The sequence below is a fragment of the Pongo abelii genome, chromosome 11 (assembly GCF_028885655.2).
Source record: "Pongo abelii isolate AG06213 chromosome 11, NHGRI_mPonAbe1-v2.0_pri, whole genome shotgun sequence".
NCBI classification, from domain to species: Eukaryota; Metazoa; Chordata; class Mammalia; order Primates; family Hominidae; genus Pongo; species Pongo abelii.
This window is the reverse complement of record NC_071996.2, coordinates 67,906,981-67,919,726: the sequence shown is the minus strand read 5'-3', so window position 1 is coordinate 67,919,726 and position 12,746 is coordinate 67,906,981. Positions and strand designations below refer to the sequence as shown.

Genomic DNA, 12,746 nt, shown 5'->3' with positions numbered 1-12,746 from the left:
TCAAATTTCTTTGTAATTAATGATTCATCTGTGTGACCTAAACTCAACAGGCTCTAGTGATGACAAAGATACTAATGTCAAAGATGCCTGTGAAAAATGTAAATACAAGTTATTTTGTGAAATGTAAGCATGCAAAAAGCAAAATTTCTAAATTCATATTTTATTTTGCATAACTTTAGATTTTAAATATTAATTTGAAATTAAATAAATAAGTATAGTATGATGGCATTTGATTTTTATCTATGAATGTATATGTATTTAAATTGGTAAAAAACGTTTTGGGGCATCCTCTCACTGTGAAATGAGAAACATAATTTATATTTGGGCTGATACAGTGTTACTGAGCGCCTACACTGTGTCAGGCACCATTGCTAGAACTAATACATATATGCTAACAAATAAAGCAGCAAAGTGCAGCATACTCACATCAACAATCAGGAAGTCTAGCCAGCACCAGGCATTGGTAAAATACACTTGAAAACCATATGCAACCCACTTTAGCAGCATTTCCAGGATGAATATGTAAGTGAAAACCTTGTCAGCATATTCTAACATGGTCTTAATGGTTTTTCGCTGCTCAATGTATATATCTTCAAAGGCCTGTAAGTCAAAAATTCTATTAAATTTTATGATCAGAAACAGTTTCTAATTGATGATTTCTTAAAAAGGGAAATGATGCAAGCTCTTATCAGGTGCCTAAGGCTGGAAGGTTTAATGTTTCCCATGGCTGAATTTTACTTTATCATTATCTGATCATAAATGACTGCTGACTGGGCATTTCAGTCAACCAAGGGTTTCAGTAATTTTTAAATTTTGGTCTCAGTGTACCCCCAAAGAGCTTAAAATTTTTGACAGACTGCCAGCTGCTTCTCTCTAGATCAGGAGGCAGTGGAACGCCTGGGAGTAGATTGGTCTCATTCAGTGCAGACTCAATGGAATGCATCCTCTAGTAATGCAGATACAAAGCAGGGAGGTCCCTCAGCCTACGGAAAAAGGAAAGGATTGTCATTGCTCACTTTCTTGTCTCTCTCCCTCCCTCTCTGTGTGTGTGTGTGTGGGCGGGGGGTGGGTGTATGTTTGGAAATTCCCTTTGACAGAATTTTGCAGAGCCCTTGGGAAAGAGTGGATAACTCATTTGCAGGAACTCCTGAGGCTTCCGGAATGAAAAGACTATTTATCTAACTTAATCTTCTTATCGGAAAAATTATCAGGAAAACCTGGCAGCCTGGATTAAAGACAAAGGAACATTTTCTTTTTTAGATAACAAGAATCAGGGCTTGTAACCAGAGCTCCATACAAGGACCTAAATGTTTCTGGGCTTTGCTTATAGCTGAAGCTGTAAACCCCTGAAGAGCCAGCCACTGTGCCAGCACCTTGTGCAATTTGGTGAGCACTGACTGGGTGTAACTGAGAACAAACAGCTCCTACAGCAAAGGTACTAGTCACTAGTGAGACTTCATAGTTCTCTCTCTACTTGGCTTTAGAAAGCACGTCTGGCAAGGTGCGGTGGCTCACGCCTGTAGTCCCAGCTCTTTAAGAGGCCAAGACGGGCAGATCTCTTGAGGCCAGGAGTTCGAGACCAGCCTGGCCAAGATGGCAAAACCCAGTCTCTATTACTAAAAATACAAAAATTAGCCGGGTGTGGTAGCTCACACCTGTAATCCCAGCTACTTGGGAGTTTAAGGCACAAGAATGGCATGAACCCAAGAGGTGGAGGCTGCAGTGAGTCGAGATCACACCACTGCACTCCAGCCTGGGCAACAGCGAGACTCTGTCTAAAAAAAAATAATAAAAAAGGTAAAGAAAATAAAGCATGGCTGATCCTCTTTAAACTGAGTATATGGCAGGACACAGGATTCTTAGTCAAATCAGAATTCGGCTTAGAGGCCTCCAGATCCAATGCAGTAATTCTTCTAATGAAATCAACTCACCAAACACTCTAGTTATTAATGAAATTGAAACAGTAAAAGGAATGCAACCACATTTGTATCACCAATTAAGAAAATAGGTCATATCATTTTCATTATATTAATATTTTGATCCAGTTGATCATTTCATTGAATGAAATCAGACATAAGTTTGTAATGCCATGATTTTTCTGCTAGTCAGTAATTAAGTTAGTCTACTTCTTATCATTCACTGTGGTTGGCAATAGCAAATCAGTATGAAGAAGACAGAGGAGTCCCCTGCAGCACGGAGTTTATGTTAAGCAATTTTGACGGGAACAGGAGGCAGAGAAATTCTGGGCAGAAGAGGACGGGTACCTGGCGAGGGATCCACCCTCGAGCCTGGAACCATGGCCCAAAGTGAGAATATAATCCCTGTTTTCCCACTTAAATGTTGCCTTTTCCAAAACCACCCATGGTGCACCCTGCCCCGATCCTGTGCCTATATAAAGCCCAGAACTCAGCAGGCAGACAGGAAGAACAGTTGGACATCAGAGACCACAGTTGGACATCAGAGAGAAGTAGCTTGACATCAGAGGGACAGCTTGACAGCATAACTTCGGAGAGGAGTCTGGTTGGGGATGGCCAGACTCCAGGGGAAGATTACCTTCCTGCTCCATCTCCTTTCAGCTCCCCTTCCCTCTGAGAGCCACTTTCACTGGCAATAAAATCCCCTACATTTACCATCTTCAAGTCGTTTGTACAAACTCATTCCTCCTGGATGCCAGACATGAACTTGGGTACCATAAGTGTGGGTGCAAAAGGCTGTCACACTGACCCTCCACTGAACTGTTAACATTTAAGCTATCCATGGATGGCAAAGCTAAAAGGGCACTGTAACACTTCCTCTGGGGCTTCAAGGATTGCAGGCACCCTCCCCTAGACGCTCCCGTGGGGCTGGTATGGAGTTCACTCTTGCGGTGCCCAAATGCGCTCACCTTGGCTACTGCACCCACTCACCTGCGCTCCCCCTCCTGTGAGGGGTGGAGCAGTGAGTGAGTGGAGTTCGCTCCTACCGGCACCCATGCACTCTAGTTCTCACCTGCAAAGGGGTCAGGGAAATATCGTGCTTCAGTTTGATATTTAGCTGATAATCCTACATCATGTCTACATAACTAGTCTTAATAAGAACTGTCTCTGATGACTAAAAGTCAGAAAGATCCTTCTTTAAACATTACAAGAAACCATAACGATCTGAGTTTGGTTCCACCTGAGGGCTACTCCAGACAGAATGATAAAAATTGCTATTTACTGAGCCTCTCATACTGTGCTAAACATATCACACATATTTCTTCTCATTCTTACAAACACCTTAATTTAAAAGTGGGTAATATGAGTTGATTGAAGGGAAAGGGAAAAGATTTCAGGTGAAAGGTGAAGGAGTGGATCATGCATCACCTACCAGAGCCCCACTACTCAGCAGAATCATGAAGACAATGAAGGTTTCGAACCAATTGTGCTCCACTATCTTATAGCATGTTTTCCTCAAATTCCACCAGAGTTTCCCTTTGCCTTCTTCTATGCTTATCTGACAACACTTGAACTTCCGTACACAGTCTAAAATATGTGGAAAAAAAATGAAGAAAAAAAATTACTCTTTGATTAGGTATATTTGTGTTGGTGGGAGATTCATCTACATTATTACCTGATATATAGTGTAAATAACATTAATTTTTAAGATAGCTTCCACTTACAGAAGCTATCTTAAAATCATCTATATGGCTTTTTAATCATTTGTTTAATAAATACGTATTTTTACGTTGATGGCACTACTATAATGGATTACATTACATTATAAAAACACAATATATAAAAAATAGAAGAACCAAAAAGAAAATAAACTTACCAAAAGTTGATATTTCCATCGTGTCCTTATCCTATGAGTGTAATTCCACTCTATATGGACATTTTACATATTTGAATTCTGATTAGTTCACTTAATGGTATAACTATTTCCCATCTTTATTATAAGTAAATAAATTTGTGAAAGATTTCATAATATTTCTCTAAATATGATTACTAGAATTAATATAACTATTCCACTTTTTTTTTTGAGAGGGAGTCTCACTCTATTGTCCAGGCTGGAGTGCAGTGGCCTGACCTCGGCTCACGCACTGCAGCCTCCGTCTCCTAGGTTCAAGAGATTCTCCTGCCTCAGCCTTCGAGTAGCTGGTATTACAGGTGCATACCACTATGCCCGGTAGAGATGGGGTCTCACCATGTTTGCCTGGTTGGTCTTGAACTCCTGACCTCAAGTGATCCACCTGCCTCGGCCTCCCAAATTGCTGGGATTACAGGCGTGAGCCACCGTGCCCAGCCCAATTCCACCATTATTGAATACTTTAAATAATGCTTTAAATCTGGCCATGATCAATAGCAATCCAATAAACACCTTTGTATAATTTCTGGATTGCTAGATCAAAGGCTCTTCAACAAATACTTACTTAGTATCTACTATTGTCAAAAAATTGCATAGAACAAATTATAATACTATAACATGTAAAACATAGCCTTGTCCTCAAAGAATGTACATTTTAAGTTGGGGCAATTTGTCTACAATTCTATAGTTATGGAAAGCAACAACTATCACAAAACAAAGTATTATGAGAGTTTTCTGGTAAACTTTAATTTCCAAGCTTTATGGAGGAAACGGATTTGAGACTAGATCTTGAAGGATATATAAGAGCCATATGTAGAAAATGAAGCTGTAAGAATGCAGAAACGATACAAGTAAAACTTAGTGACAAGAAAGTCTGTGAGTTACACAGAAGGAAATAGGAGTCAAAACTAGAAAAGCAGCTTAGAGCCCAGGGTTTTTGGTGGTTTGATACACAGCATTGCTATTACAATGTATAACTGATCCATACCTCAAATAACATAATTTTAGCTTTCTTCAGAAAATACTTTTGCGATTACTCCAGTGACATGTTGCCCCATATCATATGACTCATAGTATATTTTGGCATTTTTATGATCTATCTTTTTTCAGAAATAATAAAAAATATTTGACCTTGACTGAAATAGGAGCTGTTTCAATCAAGGACAAATTTAAATGTACACTTATCAATTAGTACCCATTATAGTATCACAAAATAGTACATGATAAATTACTTCTCTCACTTTCTAATTTATTTAATTTTTAAACCTAAAGAGAGATGTGTGTGATTTGGCTTTCTCTCCTGTAAGATATTTTAGAAGGCCACAGGAAAGCCAGTTAGTAATTTCTTAGAGTTAAAAATGATTCATAAAAATGAAAATATCTAATTACATAAATTAAACTTTGCGTTTTAAAAAGTTGCATTTTTTTTCAAACAGCAAATGCAAGAAAACCAAATAAATGTACAGTTGTTGGATAGGTATAGATGATTACTAGATAGATAGATAGATAAGATAGATAGATAGATAGATAGATACAGATAATAGATAGATAATAGATGGTAGACAGATAACAGACATTTAAATAAATAGGAAAAAAATTGATAGAAAAGAGGATACTCAAGACCACATATGTTATTGTTTTGCTTACCTTCTGTAAAACAAGCTTCAGGTTCAAGGGATTCCTCAGGTTCAACCTCAGGCTGTTCTCCCTCAGCAGGAGCTCCAATATCAACCGTGCTGCCTTCAGATGAACTAGTTGCGTTTAGCTTCTGAAAATCAATCCCACAAAAAAACATATTTAATTATTTTCTTTAATCTAAATACAAAAGTTAATTAGGTGTGCCCCCCCATCTTCTGTATGCATTTTCTTGATCTGTAATTTAAGAACTTAAACATAATGCCAATCCGCTTTGGTAAAGGTCACGGGTCACAAGATTAGATACAACACCATAGTATTTTTTTTCTTTAAAATATGGTGCTAACAACTGAAATAACTTCTGTTTGAGCCTATGTATAGAGATTCTGAAAGAAAATCCTGCAGAAAGCTTATGTAAGCTGCCAGAGTCATAAAATCATCTGTGATCTTGCTTTTGTACATTAGTTTGCAAATGGTTTTCAAATAGTTTGTTTTATTCTAAAATTGTGACCCAACCAATGAAAGCTGCACAAGTGTATTTTCATGTCAAATTCAGAAAAGATTTGATCAAATGCACATAAACAGCAACCATCTAAATTTATCCACTTTTCATTGACATGAAAACATATACCAGATTGTTATTAAATATATTCTATAATTTTCTAATTCCAAAAAGAGCAGCACATTGTTAGCTATATAGCAAGAGCTGATATTTTGCATTCTCTTTGGCCAATGCACTCCTGTGTTTCATTGTGCATTTGGAAACTACTTGTTACTCTGGCACTCTTACCTGCCCTGTTAGTACAGGCAGAAATGAATATTTAGTTGTTCTTTTGTTTTCCTTTAGGTTAAATCAAATATCACCAAAAGAAAAATGTAATAGAAGTTGTTTTATATCTTGAAATGCAATAAACTTTAGCCAGGTCAGTCCATTCTTGGGATCAGCATGCATGAAGGGATCCCAGTCTTTAACCTGGTCTTAAAATGCTCCAGAAATGATGCAGGGCCAGGTGTGAGTGCCACACAGGAATCAGAGTAGTTTGGGCCACAGCATTCTCGGACCTGTTACAATGTTATTACCATTAGTGCATAACATTAGGAAATGGTTGAGCTGATAAGAGCTACTTTATAAAAAGGATGAGGTAAGCACATGATCAAATGCACACTGAAGTATGTTAAACTAGAATAAGATGGATGCTGTAGTCAGTACTGGAAATGTTATATTTATATTTGGGCATAGGATTATGTGGATTTTCTCTAGAAAGATGGTTTATTTTATGAAAATAATTTTCTTTATATAAAATATTTCTTTAGCATAGTGATGCTGATGACTTAAAAAACATTGATGTATGATATACATGAGATTAAAAATGCTTTTGTCTCTTGTACTTTAAAAATACTAATGATAGAAGCATAAATATTAGATACTTCTGCCTGCTTTGAGTTAGAGAATTATTTTTTAATTTGTCCAAAAAAGTTAAATCAAAGATTATATATTATAAGGTGCTTGAAGGTTGATGGTTTCTTATTTTAATTTATCAGGTATATCAAATTACTAGAAAAATAATCCTAATATCTTTGTCATTAAAATTTGAATATATTTGTTCTCAGAAGAAACATTACATGTTTTTCTAATTTCTTATCCTTTGAATTGGAATCTTTCGAGATAAGTATAACTATGTTTCTATACATGTAATTGACTAAAAAATGACTTTAAAATCTTCTCATTTTAATATATCTAATTCACACGAAGCTGTTATGCTATTAGAGACCTGATAATACTGATCTTATCACTTGCAGCATGTTGGAAAATAACACAGGTAATCAGAAAAGCTGAAGCTTAGTCACATCTGATGGAAGTACAGACAATCCACAATAAGAAACAAAAAATATTCCTTTTAAGAATAAGGTTCACACTGTAAACACAGAACGGGATAAGACTTGGGGTGACCCCAAGGGAAAAATGAGGATCCATATTCAGGGTTCTGCAAATGCTCAGGCTGACATTGCTGAATGACTGTATCAGAGCTTACATCAGTGCTAAGTGTGTTACAGGTCTTAATAAATTTTGCTTAAAAAAATGAATGAGTGAGTGAATAAATGAATGAAAGACATCATAACATAATGAAGTCTAGCCCTTGACAGTGATTGGGAGAAGTCACCAGACAGCATATTATAGAAGCTCTTCATTAAAACGTGCAAAAGTTTACATAGGATTCCTGTAACATCAATTATCACTCCTGCTGCCAAGTATCTGGGTTGCCAATACTTTAAATGACTTTGGGAAGACTTTCACCACCACACCATTTTTTTCTTCACTGTCTATTTTGCAACAATCATGATTCCTTGCTTTCATAAAGTCTCCCCAATAAGTCTGGACTCCTAATTTCTTCCATCCATCTTCACTCACCACATGCACCCTAGGCTATTCACCAACCTTTTCATGGCTTATCATACATCTTGAACCTTGATAACGTATGGGCCAAATTATTTCAGTCGGATGGATTCTGGGTACTTTAGCATGCTTGTAAGACATTTGGGGGCAGAAGCCATGTACTCTAGGCCCTATGGATAGTACACCAATATGGAGAATATGAATAATACACATTTACTCTAGGCCGTATGGATAATACACCAATATAGTTCAAAACAAGGAACAGACTTTGAATTGCCAAAATGCTGTTCATTAAGTATTGAACGAATGAATGAATTGCTAGATACACTGTCTGTTTTCAATAGCCTGTTCAAATTAGCAATTTGCCAAGTAGTTTGATCCAAGGTTAAAATCAGAGAATATCAAACAGAGTTTGCTGTACTTGTCTGAAAATGTGAAGCATGTTGAGGTGTTTTTTTAATTGCTTTTTTATTCATTTTCTCTGGAATTTCAAATTATAAGAGACATTCCGGTATTTTCTCTTATTTAAATCACATTAAAAGTAGAAGAATTAACATTTCTCCCTTTCATTTTAGGGCACTACCTTAGTTTTGATGTAGAATTAATAGACATCTTTTTCCTAAAGCCAAATATTTATCTATTGAAAGGTCAAATTTTTACATTTTCCAAGGTTCAATTCAAAAGTATTTTGTGTTTCTAGAAAATGCATCTCATCAGACTTAATTTTTTGGAGGAAAGATCATGTTTTTGTCACCCTCGTGTCTCTAGCACCAATGTTTGTGTTTAATAAATTTTGGGTAAATGAATGAATGACCAGTGCTAGGACTTTTTTATCCAACCACTAACTACTAACACTTCCTATCTGATATTTACTTTCACATTTAAAAGAATACACATAATATTTTCTCTTAATTGCAGAGTAACACAAATCTTTTAAGATTCTGAATTGTGTGGGCAATGACGAACAACTCTTAGAACTAGGAGTACTGTCTTAAAACCAGTCTGCCAATTATTCAGACCTAACGTGAGTGTATGAGGTGAACTGTAGTTTAACTGTGGAGTCAGGAAAACTATTACTAAATCATTTTGACAGTGTTTTCCCTCTTTTCACTCTGTGTACAAGGATCTATAGCTGCAGTGATGAATGGAGCCTCTTTAAGAATGCAATCTCATCCTTCCCCACTGTCTTCTGAAGCGCAATAGCACAGGATCTGTCACACGTGTTACTTGAATACTTTTCCACTTGTGGTACTTGATTTACAAAGAATCTAAGCAGCACATTGATCCTTAACGTCAGCCAATCCAGTATTTATTTAGAGAAGGAAATGTGAGTTTTATCGTCTTGTGAAAAGTTATAGCGAATCAGTGGTTGGATTCCAGATCTTCTACACCCCATTCTGCCTTGCTTCTCTAAAGAATCTTTTGATGATTCAAAAGTAAACCCAATGTTTATCAGTTTAAAACATTTAGTAGACTAGATATGTAATCAAATATTGTAGGTTCAAGGTAGTGCTTATGATATTGTTGATTTCCATGTTTCAAAACCATGAACTTTAGTATTAATTCAAGTTATATTCATAGTTGTTAATGTATTTTAATGTAAGTAGAGCTAAATAAACATTGGAATATTACATGAACAAAAAGTTTTATTTAAGCAATGATCCTGAAACATAGGCAGGAAATTCTGATTTATAAAACCCTTTTGATAACATCAATTAAATGACTTCCTTAAAATTACATTCGAGGCAAATATCATAATATTATAAAATATGTTGACTAAAGCAGTTAAAATGTGTAAAAGCCCATAAAATAAAATTAATCAAATTAGGAATATAAAAATATTTAGCTTCATTTAAGGTCATAATTACGATCAACCTAACTGCAGTACATAGTCACCAATTAGAACTGTGAGATGATCACTATGTGAAACTGTTACAACTCATGCACTTAAGAATTTTCAGATAAAGAGTGCCTGTAAATGCTCCAATCTAGGCATAATTCATGGTGAAATACTGCATAAGTAAGTGACCAAAATATGAACTGGCTAGAAGCAGATCCAGTTTAAAAAGTTCTATATATGTCCCTTTGGTATAATTTGGATATTTAGGTTCACTTTTTATTACCTGTACTTATTTATCAGGAAACTAGCGGACTAACTGATGTTGTTAGCATAGCCCTTGCCTAGTTAAAATTTAACAAAATAAGGATGCCAGGACAATAAAGAGATCAAATAGGAATAGCCAATTTTATAAGCTCTGAAAAAAGGCATTGGCAATCATTTATTTTCAGGTGGAAATATTACTTGAACAATGTTTTTGGTGGATACCTAATATTATAGGACTCTTCCTATTGAAAATCTACTGTGATTCTTTTATATGCTGGATAATTATAATCAAATGATCTAAGCAGGGCAGAATCATATTTTGCTTAATGATCTAATAAACATCCAGATACAATATTTCATTTTGTACTTTTAGATATTATACTTCCAACTTATGCTTTCTGCTTTAATAATAAATTACTACTAAATATCAATGTGCCAAATGAATAGTTTTTCTTTAGACAGCAAATGTGAGCAAATGAAAGTAAATTATTTTCAAAAATAATGAATCACAACAGAAAATGGAAGAGAAAACATGACTTCCTATTAAATTTTTCATGGGCACACTCGTTTTTCATTATGAAGCTAGGATACATTTCGAAGAAAACATAATTAGTAGATATTGTATATAATTTGGGAAAAGAGAGATATTTTAATTTAATTTAATTTAAAAATTTGCACTTAAAAAAGAGAAAACTTCAAATACAGATTAAATCAAGTATCCTATATCTGACAATTTTGGTTTCCGAGAACAAAAAAAGAATATAGTAAAATCAAAATAATTACTCGCAGTATACTACATTATCCAGAAAGTCATTTTAGTGTTTATAATGAATACATTATAACATTTTTTAAACCACAAATAGTAGGATTTTAAATATTTTTCTTCAGATGGCAAAAGGAAATCTTATGTCATTGATGTCCTACTGCTCAGTAGATTACCAGTGACCCAAAGACACACGTGTTTGGCCCATTTTGTTCTTATATTAAAGATATTTTGGGCATTTTTTTCCATCTTAATCACTATCCCACTTGAAAACCTTCCCATGAGGACTACGCATTCTCTAGGATAAAGTCATAGACAGGTGCCTGTTGAACCCATTCCACCATTGCTTACACAAACCTTCCCTACACATTTTTGCCCCTTTTCCTAACCCCTGTATTAGAAATTAGTATTTTTTTTAGGAAGTGGACAATGTTTCCTGAGGGAGAATCAGAGACTTTTTCAAGGAAATCAAAAATTGCAATAATGTGAGGATTGAAAATAAACGAACCAGTTCCTTCTTAGCTTCTATTCTACCACCTTTACTCCAGCTGAACCCCTAGATACATTGATGGATAATATGCCTCAACTATCTTTCTAAACAGGAAATTGGCAAAATGGGATACTCAGAGAATAAGGAAACTAACCTTGCCTCTTTCCAAGAAACAAGCTATTATCCAAAAGTGCCTAAATCTCATGCTTTTCTGAAGAATTAATACATAATAGGAAAAAGTAATTATCTGTAGTCCCTGTGTATATGCGCATCTGTGTTTGACTGTAAACAATTACGCATCTTGGATCCCATTTTATATACCATTCCTCCAATATATGAGGCATTATAGTTCATGAATCTGGACAGCCAGTGATGGAATATTTTGTTTCAAAGTATAAAGGAATGCTCCAGGAATGGCATGATTATTGCTTCTTCCAAACAGCCAACTACACTTTTATATTAGTGTTGTTTTATAGTTTTATTGGCAAAAGGAGAGGAAACTGTATCTAAGTGACAAAATAAATAACACTTCTTAAAGATGATTAAATTGGGTTTAGGCAATTTGGTTAAATATTTGTGCATAAAACTGTGATTTCAACATTAAGAAATGAAGGTCCACTAATGGATCCCATAGAATGATGTTACATTTATTGCTATTGTCACACGATAGAGAGGTCTCTTCATTTTAAGAACACCCTAGGAGCAAGAGTTTCTGATTCTTTTCCTATACAGGAGTTTGTGGATCATGATAAATTTAAATAATATTCTTCAGGAGAAAGTTTTCCAGCAAGTCTCAATAAAATAGAGTGGAGAGAAAGCACGGAGGAGCCAAGAAGATGAAGAAGATGGACTCTAAATCTATTTTTAGAAGGAGCATACCATCTATAAGTCTTTCATTATCACTATTATTATTATTATTTGGTATACAAAAGACGTGATTTCCTTTTCTTTCAGTCTAAGAGTTTTAAGGGTAAATATAAACAGACTTTCCAAAGAAATTGTATTCTAAATGCAAAATACTGTTGGTCAACTCCTAAATAAAGCAATGCCATTTTCCCTAAAATGAAGCAGATAAATATTATACTCATGTTGCTAGCTACTGAAACATAGACATTCCTATTCATTTACATTATTATCACATTAAAACATCCTTTGGGAAGTTTGCACATGAATAAGGGATTGCTTTAATTTGAAGATTACCCTTCAGAAAAACATTACACTAAATAAAAAATTGTCAAGACTTAAGTACAGTAACTGGGCTATATTTTTTTTAAAGACAGAGGATAAAAAGCATTTTTGCAAGTTTTCAAAGAGCACCTACATTTCTCCTTTGGGCTCCAAATATGTTCAAAACTCTGTAACATTAAAAGGAAATTAAATAATCCATAAAGGCATGCACTTTTACTTTTCATTGAATATAATTTCTATTAAAATCTATGTAAGAAAATTAGCAGCTAAATCATTTTTTTTAAAGTTAGGGTTGTCAGACTTGCCTGACCATGCTTTATATGACTCAGCATAATAGCAGCTGTGC

General features: G+C 35.0%; 1 protein-coding gene across 4 annotated transcripts in view; it reads right to left on the bottom strand.

The window, feature by feature from the left end:
- The window catches only part of SCN2A (sodium voltage-gated channel alpha subunit 2), a 152,740-nt gene that overhangs the window by 21,642 nt on the left and 118,352 nt on the right, over positions 1-12,746 (bottom strand). For all 4 annotated transcript variants that reach the window (XM_054549422.2, XM_054549420.2, XM_024243745.3 and 1 more), the window contains 3 exons: positions 5,473-5,593; positions 3,349-3,503; positions 427-600 (listed from right to left, as the gene is read on the bottom strand). In XM_054549422.2, the coding sequence (XP_054405397.2) occupies positions 427-600; positions 3,349-3,503; positions 5,473-5,593 (450 nt within the window). The remainder of the gene's footprint in view (positions 1-426; positions 601-3,348; positions 3,504-5,472; positions 5,594-12,746) is intronic.